The sequence below is a fragment of the Rutidosis leptorrhynchoides genome, chromosome 6 (genome assembly GCF_046630445.1).
Source record: "Rutidosis leptorrhynchoides isolate AG116_Rl617_1_P2 chromosome 6, CSIRO_AGI_Rlap_v1, whole genome shotgun sequence".
NCBI classification, from domain to species: domain Eukaryota; kingdom Viridiplantae; phylum Streptophyta; class Magnoliopsida; order Asterales; family Asteraceae; genus Rutidosis; species Rutidosis leptorrhynchoides.
This window is the reverse complement of record NC_092338.1, coordinates 242,798,975-242,818,489: the sequence shown is the minus strand read 5'-3', so window position 1 is coordinate 242,818,489 and position 19,515 is coordinate 242,798,975. Positions and strand designations below refer to the sequence as shown.

The window sequence follows — 19,515 nt, the reverse complement described above, 5'->3', positions numbered from 1 at the left end:
CTAAAAAAACAAGTAAAAATAAAAAAATAACATAAAAGGATGTAGCCCTACTCGACTATTCTAATTCTAGCCCTCCACGCACCCCTATCAGAAGTCATGTCCTCAGTCAAAGAAAGCTACCTCATGTCGAGCCTAAGTCTATCCATCCACCTACGTGTAGGTCTACCCCTTCTCCTTATGCCATCGACCGTGAGTGCCTCGACTCTCCTAACCGGGGCAATACATGGTCGCCTCATCACATGCCCAAACCATCGAAGCCGTTCTTCCCTTAGCTTGTCGATGATGCTACTGACTCCAAGGTTTTCCCTAAACATACCATTCGGGATCCTATCTAACATAGTTTTACCACACGTCCACCTAAGCATCCTCATTTCTGCTACTTACATCCTTCTCTCTTGGGCCTTCGTCATTGGCCAACATTCTGATCCGTACAACATGGCAGGTCTAATAGCTACTTTAAAGAATTTCCCTTTCAATTTGAGCGGTATCTTCTTGTCGCACAAGACCCCTTTCACCGCTCTCCACTTCAACCAACCTACCTTAATACGATGAGTCACGTCTTCGTCTATCCTCCCCGATTTATGGAGGATCGAACCTAGATATCTAAATGACTCTTGTGGGTGCAAGATCTGGTCCCCAATGCTGATAATCCCTCCACCATTTAGTTCATCCTCAGTCCTACTGAATTCGCACCTAAGATATTCTGTCTTTTGTCTGCTGATCCGTAACCCATTTTGTTCTAAGGCCTCCCTCCATTGTTCTAGTCTTCTGTTAAGCTCATCCTTTGATTCTGATACAAGCACAATATCATCGGCAAAAATCAGACACCAAGGGATGTTCTCTTGTATTCCTCGAGACAGCTCGTCGAGAATCAAAGCGAAAAGGAAAGGACTAAGGGCTGATCCCTGGTGCAAGCCTACTTCTATCAGGAAATACTCTGTGTTCCCACAGGACTTCGACCGATCGTAAATATCCATAATAGCTCTAATATATCTACTTGGGATACCCCTAACATTAAGTGTCTTCCAAATCAGCTTTCACGGTACGCTATCATAGGCCTTTTCTAAGTCTAGGAAGACCATCTCTAGACCCTATTGTTTCTCCCCATACTTTTCCATAACGCTTCTTAAATTATGAATTGCCTCCATCGAAGAGCGCCCTGGCATGAAGCCAAATTGGTTTTCTGAAACCGTAGTTTCGCGTCGAAGTTTAGTCTCAATCACTCTCTCCCAAAGCTTCATAGTATGACTAAGTAATTTTATGCCTCTATAATTACCGCAGATTTGGGCATCCCCTTTATTTTTGTAAATAGGGATAATCTCACTGAGTCTCCATTCCGTAGGAATTTTATAACTTCTAAGCGTCTTATTGAAAAGACACGTCAACCACCTGACACCATCCTCGCCAAGGCACCGCCACGCCTCTATTGGGATCTGGTCTGGTCCTACAGCTTTGTTTCTACCCATATTTCGTAGTGCCTAACTTACTTCTTCCTGACTGATTCTCCTATAAAAATTGTTGTTCCGGAATTGTCCTATTCCCAAGTCCTGCGAAACCTCTTGGCGCCCAGGTCCTTCACCCACGAAAAGAGATGAGAAATTCCCTTCCCATCTTTTCCTAATTTCTTCTTCCTTCACTATTGTTTGACCGGCTTCATCCTTGATAAACTTGATGTTATCTATATCCCTCCTCCTACGCTCCCTAGCTTTTGCAATCCTGTAAATATCATTTGCTCCTTCTGTAGAGTCTAGTTTCCGATACAAGTCTTCGTACAATTTATCTTTTGCACGGGCAATGTCCTTCTTCGCTTCTCTGTTGGCTTCTTTATACCTCTCTTCTGCCCTAGTTCTATCATCACGTGTCCCATCCCGGCATGTAATGAGCTCCCTAAACCTCAGTTGCTTAAGAGCGGCTTTGGTTTGAACCTCATCACTAATCCACCATGATTCTCTATTAGACTTATGTCCTCTCGATGTCCCTACTGCCACACCTAAGGTTTCCTTGGAAACATCCCTAATAGCAGATGCCATCCTATTCCACATCTGATCTGCGTCCACTTGAGTAATGGTATCCATTCCTGCCTCTACTCTTTCCAACACTGACGCTTTAAAAGTTTCAACTTTCCCTTCAATCAGATTCTTCCAAAGGATCCTAGGTTGGACGGGCCTCACTCTCTTAGTAACCCGCCTCTGCAGAACCAAGTCCAAGACCAATAATCTGTGTTGGGTGGAACAAGTCCAGGTAGTCAGGGCTCTACAATCTCTGCAAGCTCTAAGGTCCCCTTTGCGAAGCATCAAATAGTCAATCTAGGTACTATGTCCCCCACTGTGGAAAGTAGCTAGTTGTGCTTCCTTCTTCCTAAAGAAAGAGTTTGCAACAACCAGATCGTGAGCAACAGCAAATTCAAGAATAGAGCGTCCTTCTTCATTCCGAACTCCGTACCCAAAGCCCCCATGGACACCCGTATATCCGTCCAAGATCGTTCCTATATGACCATTAAGGTCTCCCCCAATAACGAATCGATGGTCAACGGGGCAACTCCTCACAACTTCATCTAACGCTTCCCAAAAGTGACTTTTTCATCATCTCCTAAACCAGCATGAGGTGCGTAGGTGCAAATGACCATGTAAGTCTCCTCCTGGATAACTACCCTAACCGACATAACCCTATTGCTACACCTATCCACACCCACAATATTATCCTTATATAGGGGTCCTATAAGGATCCCTACCCCGTTTCTAGCTACTCTAGAACCCGAGAACCACAACCTGTAGTCATCAATGTCAACCGCCTCTTCACCCCTCCATCTGGTCTCTTGAACACACAATATGTCCACATTACTCTTAAGTAACGTATCTAAAAGTTCACGGGATTTGCTAGTCAAAGTTCCTACATTCCAACTACCTACTCTAATCCTAATGCGAGTATCTCTACTCCCTCTAGACCTACCCGCCCCTAAACTAATAGGACATGACCTCAAGTAACCATGCGTAAGTGACGAGTTAATCTTACCCTATAAACAGCACACTAAAAGTAGAAAAGAGTTGCTAAAACTGAAGTATAAATAGCTAGCAAAAATGTTTCTATCCAAAAGAAGCAGCAAGTTAAAAACAAAGGCAAATAGTACCCTTAACCAGTTAAAAACAAATACAGGGCAAGTGGGGTCTCAAAAAAAAATTTAAAGAAATCAAAAATATAAATAATGAATAAAGCTCAAAAAACAGTAGGCATATGGAAATATATTATAACTATAAAAAAAAGATAGTTATATGTAATGAAAAACCAAAAAGAAGTGGAACAGCACCGTTAGGTACAAAAAGAAAAGTAGTAGAACAGAAGAGTTTAAGGGTCATAGAAAACAAACACAGCCTTGTAAGAACAAGGGAGTTCCGGCAACCTGCGGTAACCGACGGCACAGAGGTAGCAGCAGCCAGCAAATTAGCAAGGTTTCTGGTTCACAAGGACTTTTGCTCCAAGCTCCGTAATATTACCTGGAAAAAAAAGTGACCGGAGAACTATTCCGGTGACCTGAGAGGCGGCGCGTGGCAGCGCGTGGAGAAAGGTTTGTCAGCGAAAGTTGTACTTTCAGGTTCGGAAAATTGCTGCGAGTTTAATGATGACGGTTTTGACTTCTAATTCGATCGGATCTAAGAGCAAAATGCGTTCAAATGTAAGAAGTGGTTGTTTGCTTGTACAATATTATGTAAAAACTGTATTCAAGAAACTTATTTTGATGTAATATATTCTTATTGAAAACCATTATGTAATGGTCTTGTGTGTACACGGTATATTTTAGATTATCATTATTTGATAATCTACGTAATGCTTTTTAAACCTTTATCGATAGAATAAAGGTTATGGTTGTTTTAAAAATGAATGCATTCTTTGAAAAACATCTCATATAGAGGTCAAAACCTCGTAACGAAATCAATTAATATGGAACGTTTATAATCAATATGAACGGGACATTTCATCGAGAGCAATCGAAGGGTAAATGAATACATGAATACCGTTTCAAAGTTTTTAAGATTTCAACATTACAGACTTTTCTTATCGTGTCGGAAATATATAAAGATAAAGTTTAAATTTGGTCAAAAATTTCTGGGTTGTCACACGTAAGGGGGAGGTAACTCATTGATATCATATTTCAAGGGGGAGTTAATTCATTTTCTTGGAAAAAATATCAAAATGGTGATTTACTTTCTTGTATATCACATTTTGAGGGGGAGAAAATGGGAGAAAATGAAAAGAAATTGATTTCCAAAAGTGAATTTCATAAATTCTTTGTTTATATCTGAAAGAATTCACTAAGGCTTGTATACATCTCAGTATGCAACCCGTTTTAACAATTGGTATCACTGAAGATTTGTACTTTGTACATAATTTAAAATTTTCTAAGTACAAATCCTGTTTTATAAAATTCATAAAAAGTTGGAAAAGATAAAATCCAAAAAGATGTGAATTTAACTTAATAAATGCTAATTTTAGCATTATACCGAATCTGACAACCAACAGTACAGATTCGGTAAGTTTAAAAGTTTCAAATATTGTCTCAGAAATGTCTTTCATTATAAATATGATAATCTTGAATGATTTTTGATAAAGATTTGTCAAAATTTGAAGTGAATTTGTTTGAATTTGAAAATTGGACTGCATTCGGTACTTAAGGCCCATTCGGTAAAGCCCATGTCTTCAAATCATTCGATAGCTATAAATAGGAGGGTTAAAGTCAAACTTTCTCTCACTTTATTCTAATTGCATACCGAATCTGAACTAATCTACCGAGTCTACCTAATCTACCGAATCCCGTCTTCTATAACTTCAATTTCTTGGTAATTCTTTGTTTTAATTGAATCTAAGATGCACATACTGTAGATCTGAGATAATTGAACACTTATAAACCTGAAAGTAATGCAAATAACATGATTGTGATAATCAATTTTGAAAAAGTGTTGATTATACCGAATCTGAGTCGAATTTCTTAATTCTTAGATTAAACTCATTTGATTTGGTGAATTAACATGAAATCTTGTCAAATCTATGTTAAATTAGTTGATCTATCAATTGAACGAGTCTGATTACATGTTTAATTAAGTATTTGATAGATTCTGTACATACCGAATGTGTTCTTGCTATAGTACCGAGTCTGTTCAAGTCATTAACATGTTTTTCTGATTTTTTTTTAGTTGTTAATTGATTATGACTATGTTTTTGCATGATATAAGACTTAATATGCATGTTTGGGTGATTATGTGTGATTTTTGAAGATACCGAATCTGTTCTTGGCATTTTACCGAGTCTTTGATTTAGTACTTTAAAAATAATGTGTTTTTCAACTTGATAAATCTTACATGCTTTATTTAAGTCTTTGGTATGAAAACTCAAGCTTATTTGGTTAGAGAATGTCAAGTTTTCATGACTACCAAATCTGCTTGAATTGTGCTTAAAATGACTAAGTGTTGTTCTGATTCTTTATGTTATATAATTGACTTTACATGATGATTTTGTACTGTAATGAATATCATATGAATATCATGTATGTCAATTACTTGTTCATATTTGGAATAAATGATTTTTATAACTTAGAAAAACCATAAAAATTATAAAACTTGAAAAATACAAAGGATTTCAAAGGCAAATAAGAATAGAGATATGTGCTTTATTATAAACATCTTGTGGTCTTCTATTTCTTAATTATACAGCTAAATGGCGAACAATGACTTCATCAACTCTGAAACCAACATTCCTTTCAAGTACTGGACTGCAATACTAGAGAGGCATACATTATGGCCTGCTCTAAGCTCTACTGCCAGTGTGGCTGTGACAGATCTGGAGCTACTAAACAGAACTATTAGGTTTGTGGCAGCTACACAACCTACTACGGCAAATCCAGAGGGAACACAAGCTCGTTTTCAATTTGATCTAAGAGGAGTTCAAGGGATAAGGAGTAACACAAAGGCTGATTTCAGGAGGATCTTTAGACTTCCTCGTGTACAGAATGCTCCTGCTCTCCCTGCTACTCAGAAGATGATGTCTTCAATTTTTGATCTTGGTTATGTTGGAGCTACCAATGTTCCACCGACTAAGTTTCAGAAGAAATACCTGCACTCAAGGTGATATGTGATCTTCTCAATCATCAACAGATACTTTCTAATGACAAGGAGTGGATCCGATAGCTTGACTGTGCCAATGCTGAAATTATTCTACTCTTTCACAAGAGTAGAGACTCATGACTATGCAGAGCTTCTATGGAATTTGGTTCAGGCCTAAATTGATAAGCCAAGGGGTTCATACATCTCTTGTGAAAGGTTTTTCTGTATCTTTATCCATGATGCTATAAATGCTTGCAGAAATGCAAATATATTTGTACCAGGTACACATGGATTACTGATGAAAAGATTTGGGGAGTTGAAGATGAATACCCCAATGGTATCTGACAACCAATTCACTGCGCCGATTCCAAATTGGCATGTGGGGTTAGCTGCACCCCAAGACGCTCGAATGCGTTCATATTTTGAGGCGGTAGGAATACCTCTTCCAAACTCGGTACAACAAGAACAAGTTGAACCTGCCGCAGTTCCAGCCCTAGAGGTTGTAGAGGAACGTGTAGTACAACCACCCAGGTCAGCTAATCCTCCACTTAGGGTAAACCTCAAACGATCAAGGGTAGCACACCAAGCTTAACCCGTGAGGATCAGGGAACCAAGATCATCTAGGATTGAACCAACACTTTCAACAACACCTGAAGTAAGCAGTGACACCGATTCTTCAGCAACTGAATCATCTCCTGAACATTCTCCTAAGAGAACTCGATTTATGCCTGATGAGATGATTCAGACTCCGCCAACCCAACGAGTAACTAGATCTAGGACTTCGACACCTATCGTCCGCCAAACAGTTACTCCAACCGTTAGTGATACGGACCAAGACCTAGAGCCGATTAGGTCACCCTCACCCATCTCCGTATCACATCCAATAATAATAGTAAGCCCTATACTAAATGAAGCACAAGCTTCGGTAGGCAAGAGAGCTAAAAGCATGGATGGTAAAAAGACCAATAAGCCCATCCAATCTAAATAGGACTTAATAATAAATCCTACACAGCAAGATGCTTCGGCATCTAAGGAAGTAAAGTCTTCCTCAGCAGTAAAGTCTGCGTTGACTCAATCTATTGAGGAAACTCAATCATTGAAGTCCAGAACGGCCGAAGGGGAGCCAAAAAGTCTTGAAAAGGCACCCTGCGTATTGGCTAGAAATCCTCTTGTGTCTCAATGTACAACAGGGTCTCAAGGTCCGGCTTATCTTGATGAGGGAGATCTGCCACGTCTCATGGAAACGAGTCAACATGACAATCCTTCGGGATATTTATCAAACTTCCAGCAGACTGATCCCTTGGTTCATGAAAGTAATCCATTGGTTCAAACCACTTCTCTTTCGAATTCTGAATCTCAGGGTCTGGAGGAAGATTCTTTAACTGAAATAGATGTGCCACCTCATGGTATATCAATGATTTCAGGAGTCGGAGATAGAAATATCTCTGCGAGATCTAAACCGATGGGTAGTTCTACTACTTTTTCAGAGTTCCAAGAGACTAAAGTCATGGAGGCAGATGCTTCGAAAGAAACTTCGCCGGCGACAACTCCGGTTGTTGCCCAACCTCCATCAGTAGGGGATATCATGAATCTGACTAGTAGTATGTACAGCCCTACATATAAGAATAATATCGCACAAATATCCTTACCTGCCCTCACGGCAAATCAAACACTTCCACCGACATCGCCTTCAACAGTTGCTGCTGATGCTGATGTTGTTTGTGGTTACACCGTTGTTTCACCAACTGGGTCACCTTCTCGGATTTCGAATAGATATGGATTAAGATATCTCTCTGACAATGAGGTGGAGGAACTATATCTTGCTGAGTTTGCTAAACGAACTGATCTTGATGAAGTTCACGAGACTATGATGATTTATCTTGAGCAAGCAAGGGTAGTATATCCTTTATCTCCATGCAAGTCACCTGGACCAATTCACATGCCTGATCATGATGATTTCGATCCCGACAATCTTCATGAGGGGGAGAATAGACAAGGTGGTTATCGGTCCAGTGGTTTTCAAAGATCAACATATGAAGCTGGTGCATCTAGTCAACATAAGGATCGAGATGTTGTTGATATATCTGATTCTGAAAGTGATGAAATTGAGGAAATCCAGTGTGAAAGTTTTCTAGATAAATCGGAAGGTCAGAGAGAGGGTGACTTAAGGATGCTTATGATTATGGATTCATCTGATCAATTAGAGAATAAGTCAGCTCAAGAGGACAATCAAAACTTTGATAATATTGAAGATATTTTGAAGGGGTCGTCGAGTGTCGCCAATGAATTCAATGATCACCAATTTGTTAACTTGTCATCTCCAACTGATGAATTTGGGATACATTTTGAAAAGGAGATTTTCTCTAATGGCAAGGAAGATACTACGACTCCTCCTGATCTGAATGTTCCATTTCAAATTACAGAGATTGTTCTTGAGAGTGATGCTGATTTCTAACTGAGTGAGGAAGAAGAGAAGATGATTCTTCATTCACCATTCATTGAACAACAAGCGTATAGAATCTATGGTGATTCTGATCTCGTCCTTTCTGCATCAATGAGTGTTCTGGGAGCATGGAAATATCATAAGAATCTGGAATATCTCAAAGCTTATATGAGTGTTCGCGATAAATTTAAATTGAAGAATGAAGAGAAACTTCAAGAGCAACGAAATGCAGAGATCAAAAGCATTAATAAGGTTTTGATAATTAATAAGGATGGAGTGAAGATGCCGATGTTTCAAGTAACAAGAATGGATGATGAGAATTATTATTTCTCAGAAGCGGATTTTGATAAACTGAAGATGGACGACATTATTTTCATCTACAATTACTTGATTGACTTGAATGAATCTGCAACAACTTATCATGCTACTGCGATGAAAGCAGTCTACAGATTTATTCTTGACTCCATGAGATGGATATCTGTTCACGATTTTCAGATGGGGTTAGAATCTGGACACAAAAAGCTCGGAATCAAACCGCCAAATCAAGTAATCGAAGAGCTAAGATATATGTCCTTACTTGAAGTGAGTGACTGTCCGTATGGGTTTGCGTTTGTCAATTCTCACTATACAAAGATCTTCATCAGAGTCTCAGATTTCAGAAGATACTCAGATGGAACGTGAAACAACCCGACCCAATCCATAGGGACGAATACAATAACATATGATTACATCGCGAGGCATTTGACCTCTATATGATACGTTTTATAAACATTGCATTCTTTTGAAAAGATATACCATAAATGAATATTTAAAATTCAATGTTTTCGACATCTGATGATTTCTACATGTAGACAATCACCGTAAATAACAGTTTACAAGAATACTTCGTTGACAATGCAGTCAAAATAAATACACGGTGATGATTTTGTGAATGCAATGCTTCCTCGAATAAAACATGTATGACTCCATGCACATGGTTTCTCTAACATATATTCAAATAGCGGAAGACTTCTAGGAACCTGAGAATAAACATGCTTTAAACGTCAACATAAAGTTGGTGAGATATAGGTTTAATGCTAGCAGCGTTATAAATATAGACCACAAGATTTCATATACATAAATGTTTTAATAAAAATATTCTAAGTGGTTGAGCACTTGATAACCATACTTAACATTTAATCAACGTCGCATATTCCCTTTATTATGAAATCTCACTACACTGTACCAAGTGTAGTCACCGAAACGAAGTACTGTGCAACCGTTGAATACTGGTCGTCCAGTCCGGTTGGGGTTGTCAGGCCCGATAGATCTATCAACAGGATTCGCGTTTACAATACCACATGTAAATAGTAGTTACCAAGCTACAGGGAAGTATGCCAGTGGTACAACTCAACGTAGAATATATTTTTTTATCACTTGTGTCCATAACGTAAATCATAAAATGCATGTATTCTCATCCCGAAATATTTAGAGTTTAAAAGTGGGACTATATACTCACTTTTGCCTTGAAGGTATTTAACTCGACTTGGTCTCTATCACGAACCTAACCATATATATATAATATATTAACATATTTTCTTTTCAAGTAATCGTTACATATATATACTTATAATACTTTTAATATTTTCTTAGTCCGTAGTTAGCAGTCCGATGTTAGTGGTCCACAATTAGTTGCTTAATAAAATAAATAAAGACCCCATCATATTCGTATTGATCAGAATTAATCTCGACCCATGGTACCATGTTGTCAAATGACGTGTTGCGTACATAAAGTACCGTGTTGTCAAATGACGTGTTGCGTACAATCATGAGGTCTTATGATTAATCTTCTCGTGTTGTTTACGGGTGGTCCTGAAAAATATAAAATCAAATCATAAGTAATTATATATAAAATATCATATTAATTAGAAAAGATATGATTAATTTACTTTATCTCCAAATATTTTCGTAGCTAAACTAGCTTCGGATACCCAATCTTGTTTTAGTCGTAGTTTCTTCATTACAACTCCGTTTTTATTGGTTCAACTTGCCACTTCCTTGGATCGAGTCAAATTTTAAGAATATGAACTGAAAATACCTTAGTTTGTATTCGAAATCACAGGTTATAGGTCAAACTTTGGTAAAACTTATGAAAGTGATCATTTTCCATCATAAAAACAACATTTAATGATCATTTTTCTAAAAATACTTACACTTTGAGTTAAACCATGAAATTTTTATGTGTTAACATATTCATAAGAAATATCATTTTTCCAGAACATGAACTTCCAATTCAAATTTAAAGATAGTTTTTAATTATCCAACCCAAAACAGCCCCCGGTTGCACTCCGACGACGTAGATTCAGTTTTTAAGGTGTTCTTTGTAAAACCAAGTTATATCTTGTTAAGTTAGCATATCATTATGATATATTACAGGTCTTGAAGTGTTTTAAAAGTTAAGTTAGAAGGATCTATTTAGTTTGCAAACAAGTTTAAAATCATTCAAACTATGTTCTTGTTGTTAAAATTTTACAACATAAAATAAGATAGCTATATAATTATGAATCGAACAAGATTATGAACAAGGTTACTACCTCAAGTTACTTGGACAAAGTTACTCTAAGATATAAGAAAAAATCTTGGAATCAAAGAGTGGTGGAGTTAGATCAAAAGGTTGGAAGTATACTTCTTCAAATGGGTGGTTATTTTGATATGTTCTTGAAAGAGTTTTTTTATGGTGTTTAAGGCTTGTAATTGAAGCTAAATGATGGGGAAAATGCTTGGAGATGATCAAGTATGAAGTTAGGAGTATTTTGAGAGAGAAATGAGGATGTAGGTATGAGAAAATGGAGTGAAGAAATGGTGTTCATTCATAAAAACGTTTTTAGTTTATAAAGAAAGAAAAGGATTTCTAATTTTGTTTTCTTACTAATAATTCATGCTACTTGACAAATCCCAGTTACCTCATATCTAGGGCAGTAATAATGTTGATTAGGATGTTGATTTGATGTGTATATACCAATAGTAAATACATATAGAAGCTGGGTATGATACGGGTACATATACCCTAGATATACGTATAGAAATCTTGAGGAAACGGAATGAGAATTCAAATATAGCTATCTTTTGTGAATATACTTATATTGTTTTATGTATTTAAGTCCTTAAAAAGTAATTAAATACATTATATATACGATACATGTATAAGCATTATAGGTTATAAGTATATATATCAAAGAATGTTACGTATAGTTATCGTTTTGAAAACTTAAGTTAGTAGTTTCAAAATATACTTATAACTCATTGTCATTAGTACACAATGAGATGTTAAACCATCCTCAGATCATGTTAAATATATATAAATACATATATATACACAAACGTATAATTATCGTATGTTATATAGTTCGTGATATCATCGGTTAAATTGGACGGTCAAACGTTGTGTAAAACTCTTTTCAAAAACACAAGTCTCAACAATTTGGATTGCTTATCATGTTGGTAAGGTTTAATTTATGTAAATATTAATCTCATAAGTATAAAACGATTGGAAAAATCCGGGTCGTTACAGTACCTACCCGTTAAATAAATTTCGTCCCGAAATTTGAATGGGATGGTCATGGCTGACAATAAGTAAGTTTTCATGACGTATATGAGTTGGAAATTATAGTTTTATTATCATCAAATAATATTGATAAAGCAATTTGATTTTTGTGAAGAGTACGAGTGAGGCTATCACCAAAGGGTGAAATGAGTAGGTATAGATTCGTCATATCTTTTGACGTAGATAGGATTGATTTCCAAGTTCAAGAGATTTGGAGTAAAATCTTCATAATGTGATTTGATTCTTCGATAATCAAGGAAATTAGAATCCGCTTTAAATGCGATCATCTATTTTGATTGCTCTGTTGGATCTTTTACTATAAATCCACCTCCCTTCATTTTCTTACAACTCATACCTTCTATTCTTCATCCCTCAATTCATACTTTAAAACATTTAGCAGTATGCTTCATCCAGTACTGATCCTGGATATACTCTTAACTTTCATCTCTGTCATTCTTCTTTTTCATTCTACCTCCGGAGGATTTTATTTATTTCTACTATTACCTTGGGATTATAGTATTGTTAATTCTCCCGTGCCTTTACGTTGCAATGCGTATTGATATACACGGTTTGTAATTTATTTGTTTTTGTCGAGCTTTATATTTTCTTTTATATTCAACAGTTCCATACTTCTGTTTCCTCTTCCCGACTTCGAGTCAAGCGAATAATGGTCCGGAATTCGTAGGTATGGATTTTGAAATAAACATAGTTAATGTTCTAAGAAGGAAATAGTAATTGCACGATCTTGATTTGGTAAGTTACCAGAATGTTCGAAAAGATAGAATTATCAAGGAGATATGTTCTTAATATGTTTGGAGATTGGGTAGAATGTAAGAGTTGTGTAACATGGCACATGATGACGTTATGATCTGTGAATCATTATGTTCCATTTAGAAACTCAGCATGAATTACTGTAATATAATCACGTTGATCAAGTGTCATTATATTATACTAATTCATGCTTCAGTTTCCAACACTACTTCAAAACATTCATATTTTAAACTCGAATTTTTCAGAATTTAGAAACTAACACAGTTTCTTTTATGTTGTAACGCAAATATTGTGAAGAGATAAATGATTTTTGATGAGGATAGTTGGGAATATATCTTCAGGAATATCGGAGATATTTATAATGAAAAATACGATGATATCTTAGAATATCTAAGATCAGGGAATGACACGGAAAATCTGTCTGTGAAGGTTTAGAATAAGGAGTAAGGTTTACTAACGGTTTCAGCAGACACTGAATCATTTGAATCCTTTGAAGGTAGATTTCGTCATTGTGATTTGTCCACGACCTCCTTTGTACTTTGCTCAATCCGTTTTCCAGTACCAAATTTTTCGTTCGAGCTTTTCCAATCTATTATTCTTTATTGTCAAACTTCTGACCGTAATTGTTGTCTACTGTCTTTACCACTTTATCAGTCTTTTCCAAAACTTAATAGCACTAATTCGTAGACTGGAGCATTTTTCAGAAACTTCACATTTGAAATATGTAATTCTTGGGGATAGACGTTGTATATATATATATATAACTGCCAAAATAGAAATGCTGCGAGATTTCAAAATACCAATTGTTGATTCCGCCAAAGGGGTAACGAGTTGCTGGTACATCTGCTGATAATGTCGTGGAATATAAAAGGTTCCCTGGTAACAAAAGGGTAATCGTATGTATTACAGGTTATAATAAGGCAACTTCGAATGGAAAGTCGAGGTTGACTTGCTGAAACTGTGACAAAATTTGCTATTTTGAAAAGGAATCGCAAAGTTATTTTTGCTAATAAATGCTAAAAGATTTAACGCGGATACGTGTTAAATTATGTCCTTGGTTTCGAGATCTTTTTAAGTGCAAGACTGCGGGTAATGTGTGGTTGGATCATCATCTCGATTGTCCATTATTTGAAGTGTCTTCAGGAATTTCGAAGGGTTTGATCATAGATTGTAATCGTTAATATACATATGATGTTTTAGGACTTTGAATGATACAAATATTTTTCTGGGTTCTAAGAATCGAATGATGTTCTAGCATAGTTTTGAAGTCGAAGTATAGTTTTGAAAGATGTGAGAGTCCTAAGAGTGATGTCTTCTGTTAAGTCTTGACTTGGATTTCGTTTTGTCGTAATCAAATTTGGATGAGAATGGTTGTTTTGATTTTATGAAAGAATGTATATTATTGTGAAGGTAGTGAGTATAGTTGATGATTGTTGAATCAGAGTCGAAGAATATAATCATATTAATTGTGAATTTATATATCTCTCGGGTATTACCTACCCGTTAAAAAAAATTTCACAAGTAATGTTTTGTACCAGAGAATTTTATTACAATCTTTATGAAAATATATGTACATATATATCTTCTTCATATGTAATCATGAATTTAATAAGTCAATATAATATTAGACTCATTTGATTTTCGGTTTGAGCTAGAATAAGTAATCTCTAAAACGATTAGGAACCACATATTGTTCACAGAATATTAATGAAGTTATGGATCAATACTTCATTATTTATTCTTATATATATTTCCTTAGTGAATCATGCTGATACTCATTGAACTCTTGCTAACTTCGCAAGATATGAATGTTGTTTCCCAGTAAGCTTCGAGTACATTGAAGATGAAAGTGTAAAATCAAACATATTATTGAATAATACACTTGGTTTATTATAAAATGAAATTCATTGAATTGAAACAGGGATTGTAGTTAACGATGATTAAGTTGCTGACGAAGGACGTACATCATTGCATATTTGTAATATGAATTTAAACGAGTAGTATCTACCCTTTTTCAATTCATACTTAATAGCTTAGTACGAAAAGATTTATTTTGGTTTCCGAATTCATATATATAAAATACTTATATAAATTCTTCAGAAGAATGAGTTAATACTTCATAACTCGTTGATGCAATATACGCGTTATTGATGATGTCCACGATGATTCTTGAACTGGTGGAGCTTATGATGTTAAAGTTTCTGACGATTCTAACGATGTTGACAGCACTAACTGTGTTGGTGAGGCTAAGGGTACTGCTGATGTTGTTGGTAAAACAAGTCTAGCTTGTACCTTACGCATCATTCTTGTCAGAGTTTCTACTCTTCCTTTTATCATTTCTGTCCACTCATCTGATTTATGGTTAAGGCAGAAATAGGTAATCTCTATGTTTTTAGAGATTACATATTCACCATAGAATGTTTCTCCGATGAAGTTATGAATCAATACTTCATCGTTTGTTGTTGTTGGTACTTCTTGGTATCTATGGTACGTGTGACGTTGATATCCGAGGTACGGATGGTGATATTGAGGCGTGTGATGCGGATGTGATTGTTGGTGGTGGTAATGATCCTGTTGATGTTGATGATGGTGATAACGTTGATGCTGGTGATGCTGCTGGTGCTTAGGGTATTGAGGCTTGCGATGTTAATGTTATTGACGGTACTGGTTATGCTGCTGATGCTGCTGATGGTGTTTGTAACCTTCGTACCGTATTCTCCAAAGCCACTACCCGAGTGCGAAGCTCGTTGACTTCTTCTATTACACCGGGGTGATTGTCGGTTCGGACGAGTGGATAAATAAAATCTAGAATTTGATGTAGTATATAATCATGACGAGATACTCTAGAAATGAGAGAGAAAATGGTTTCTCGAACAGGTTCGCCAGTAAGTGCTTCAGGTTCATCGTCAAGAGGGCAATTTGGTGGATGGAAGGGATCACATTCTTCTTGTCTCCAATGATTGAGGAGGCTACGAACCCATCCCCAATCCATCCAAAATAGATGATGACTGATTGGTTGATCCATTCCGGTCACACTGCTTTCGGAGCTTGAGTGGTATTCCATATCGGAATCCAAGGGACTTCAACTAGTGAAGAGTTCCATTTCGTATGATTGAATAAAGGATTTTTCGATATGAAATGATTTTCCGGCTATCGGGTGGTATTCTAATTATATAGAATATCCACATATATAGAACAAAAGATCTCATAGATTACGGAGGGATTTACGGAATATGTCAGACAAAGTTTACAGTAACAGATACGCGTAGATATGAATTAGAAAATACGCTAAGATATGAATTTTGTCTATACACCATTCATGCAATGAATGCAGTAAGACACGTTTAGACTTAAGATGATAAGCAGGTAATTTCCTACAGATGATAAGTAGATGATTTTTGACACAAAATGATAAGCAAAATTTTGACATGCAGACACGGTCGAAGTCCAGACTCACTAATGCAACCTAACGACTTATCAGTTAGACACACTAATGCAGACCTGGTTCGCTAAGACCACCGTTCTGATACCACATGAAACAACCCGACCCAATCCATAGGGATGAATACAATAACATATGATTACATCGCGAGGCATTTGACCTCTATATGATACGTTTTATAAACATTGCATTCTTTTGAAAAGATATACCATAAATGAATATTTAAAATTCAATGTTTTCGACATCTGATGATTTCTACATGTAGACAATCACCGTAAATAACAGTTTACAAGAATACTTCCGTTGACAATGCAGTCAAAATAAATACACGGTGATGATTTTGTGAATGCAATGCTTCCTCGAATAAAACATGTATGACTCCATGCACATGGTTTCTCTAACATATATTCAAACAGCGGAAGACTTCTAGGAACCTGAGAATAAACATGCTTTAAACGTCAACATAAAGTTGGTGAGATATAGGTTTAATGCTAGCAGCGTTATAAATATAGACCACAAGATTTCATATACATAAATGTTTTAATAAAAATATTCTAAGTGGTTGAGCACTTGATAACCATACTTAACATTTAATCAACGTCGCATATTCCCTTTATTATGAAATCTCACTACACTGTACCAAGTGTAGTCACCGAAACGAAGTACTGTGCAACCGTTGAATACTGGTCGTCCAGTCCGGTTGGGGTTATCAGGCCCGATAGATCTATCAACAGGATTCGCGTTTACAATATCACATGTAAATAGTAGTTACCAAGCTACAGGGAAGTATGCCAGTGGTACAACTCAATGTAGAATATATTTTTTTATCACTTGTGTCCATAACGTAAATCATAAAATGCATGTATTCTCATCCCGAAATATTTAGAGTTTAAAAGTGGAACTATATACTCACTTTTGCCTTGAAGGTATTTAACTCGACTTGGTCTCCGATAGATATCACGAACCTAACCATATATATATAATATATCAACATATTTTCTTTTCAAGTAATCGTTACATATATATATACTTATAATACTTTTAATATTTTCTTAGTCCGTAGTTAGCAGTCCGATGTTAGTGGTCCACAATTAGTTGCTTAATAAAATAAATAAAGACCCCATCGTATTCGTATTGATCAGAATTAATCTCGACCCATGGTACCATGTTGTCAAATGACGTGTTACGTACATAAAGTACCGTGTTGTCAAATGACGTGTTGCGTACAATCATGAGGTCTTATGATTAATCTTCTCGTGTTGTTTACGGGTGGTCCTAAAATATATAAAATTAAATCATAAGTAATTATATATAAAATATCATATTAATTAGAAAAGATATGATTAATTTACTTTATCTCCAAATATTTTCGTAGCTAAACTAGCTTCGGATACCCAAACTTGTTTTAGTCGTAGTTTCTTCATTACAACTCCGTTTTTGTTGGTTCAACTTGCCACTTCCTTGGATCGAGTCGAATTTTAAGAATATGAACTAAAAATACCTTAGTTTGTATTCAAAATCATAGGTTATAGGTCAAACTTTGGTAAAACTTATGAAAGTGATCATTTTCCATCATAAAAACAACATTTAATGATCATTTTTCTAAAAATACTTACACTTTGAGTTAAACCATGAAATTTTTATGTGTTAACATATTCATAAGAAATATCATTTTTCCAGAACATGAACTTCCAATTCAAAGTTCAAGATGGTTTTTAATTATCCAACCCAAAACAGCCCCCGGTTGCACTCCGACGACGTAGATTCAGTTTTTAAGGTGTTCTTTGTAAAACCAAGTTATATCTTGTTAAGTTAGCATATCATTATGATATATTACAGGTCTTGAAGTATTTTAAAAGTTAAGTTAGAAGGATCTATTTAGTTTGCAAACAAGTTTGAAATCATTCAAACTATGTTCTTGTTGTTAAAATTTTACAACATAAAATAAGATAGCTATATAATTATGAATCGAACAAGATTATGAACAAGGTTACTACCTCAAGTTACTTAGACAAAGTTACTCTAAGAGATAAGAAAAAATCTTGGAATCAAAGAGTGGTGGAGTTAGATCAAAAGGTTGGAAGTATACTTCTTCAAATGGGTGGTTATTTTGATATGTTCTTGAAAGAGTTTTCTTATGGTGTTTAAGGCTTGTAATTGAAGCTAAATGATGGGGAAAATGCTTGGAGATGATCAAGTATGAAGTTAGGAGTATTTTGAGAGAGAAATGAGGATGTAGGTATGAGAAAATGGAGTGAAGAAATGGTGTTCATTCATAAAAACGTTTTTAGTTTATAAAGAAAGAAAAGGATTCCTAATTTTGTTTTCTTACTAATAATTCATGCTACTTGACAAATCCTAGTTACCTCATATCTAGGGCAGTAATAATGTTAATTAGGATGTTGATTTGATGTGTATATACCAATAGTAAATATATATAGAAGCTGGGTATGATACGGGTACATATACCCTAGATATACGTATAGAAATCTTGAGGAAACGGAATGAGAATTCAAATATAGCTATCTTTTGTGAATATACTTATATTGTTTTATGTATTTAAGTCCTTAAAAAGTGATTAAATACATTATATATACGATACATGTATAAGCATTATAGGTTATAAGTATATATATCAAAGAATGTTACGTATAGTTATCGTTTTGAAAACTTAAGTTAGTAGTTTCAAAATATACTTATAACTCATTGTCATTAGTACACAATGAGATGTTAAACCATCCTCAGATCATGTTAAATATATATAAATACATATATATACACAAACGTATAATTATCGTATGTTATATAGTTCGTGATATCATCGGTTAAATTGGACGGTCAAATGTTGTGTAAAACTCTTTTCAAAAACACAAGTCTCAACAATTTGGATTGCTTATCATGTTGGTAAGGTTTAATTTATGTAAATATTAATCTCATAAGTATAAAACGATTGGAAAAATCTGGGTCGTTACAGAACGTTGATGTATGCTTTCAAATACTTGAGATGGAGACTGATCAGTAACTGCTATTCAATTGAAGATAATGAGATTGTCAAATACATACTCACGAGATTGAAAAGTCGTCTAAAGACAAGAGTGAACATACGAAGATATGAGAATCTCAAGGGATTCAAATCCAAAGTTCACTTTAGAGGAACAAAGTTCCTTTAGATGTTTTAGATTGG

The 19,515-nt window shown here is 35.5% G+C and overlaps 2 protein-coding genes across 2 annotated transcripts; both read right to left on the bottom strand.

Annotated features, from left to right (window-relative positions):
* Positions 1-1,478: 1,478 nt before the first annotated feature.
* On the bottom strand, positions 1,479-2,294 carry LOC139854441 (uncharacterized). The gene has a single exon (XM_071843745.1). The coding sequence runs from the start codon at positions 2,292-2,294 to the stop codon at positions 1,479-1,481; it is 816 nt and encodes a 271-aa protein (XP_071699846.1).
* Positions 2,295-2,554: 260 nt separating this feature from the next.
* On the bottom strand, positions 2,555-3,353 carry LOC139854440 (uncharacterized). The gene is made up of 3 exons (XM_071843744.1): positions 3,284-3,353; positions 3,128-3,165; positions 2,555-3,013 (listed from the first exon to the last, which is right to left on the bottom strand). The coding sequence occupies exons 1-3, from the start codon at positions 3,351-3,353 to the stop codon at positions 2,555-2,557; spliced, it is 567 nt and encodes a 188-aa protein (XP_071699845.1).
* Positions 3,354-19,515: the final 16,162 nt, after the last annotated feature.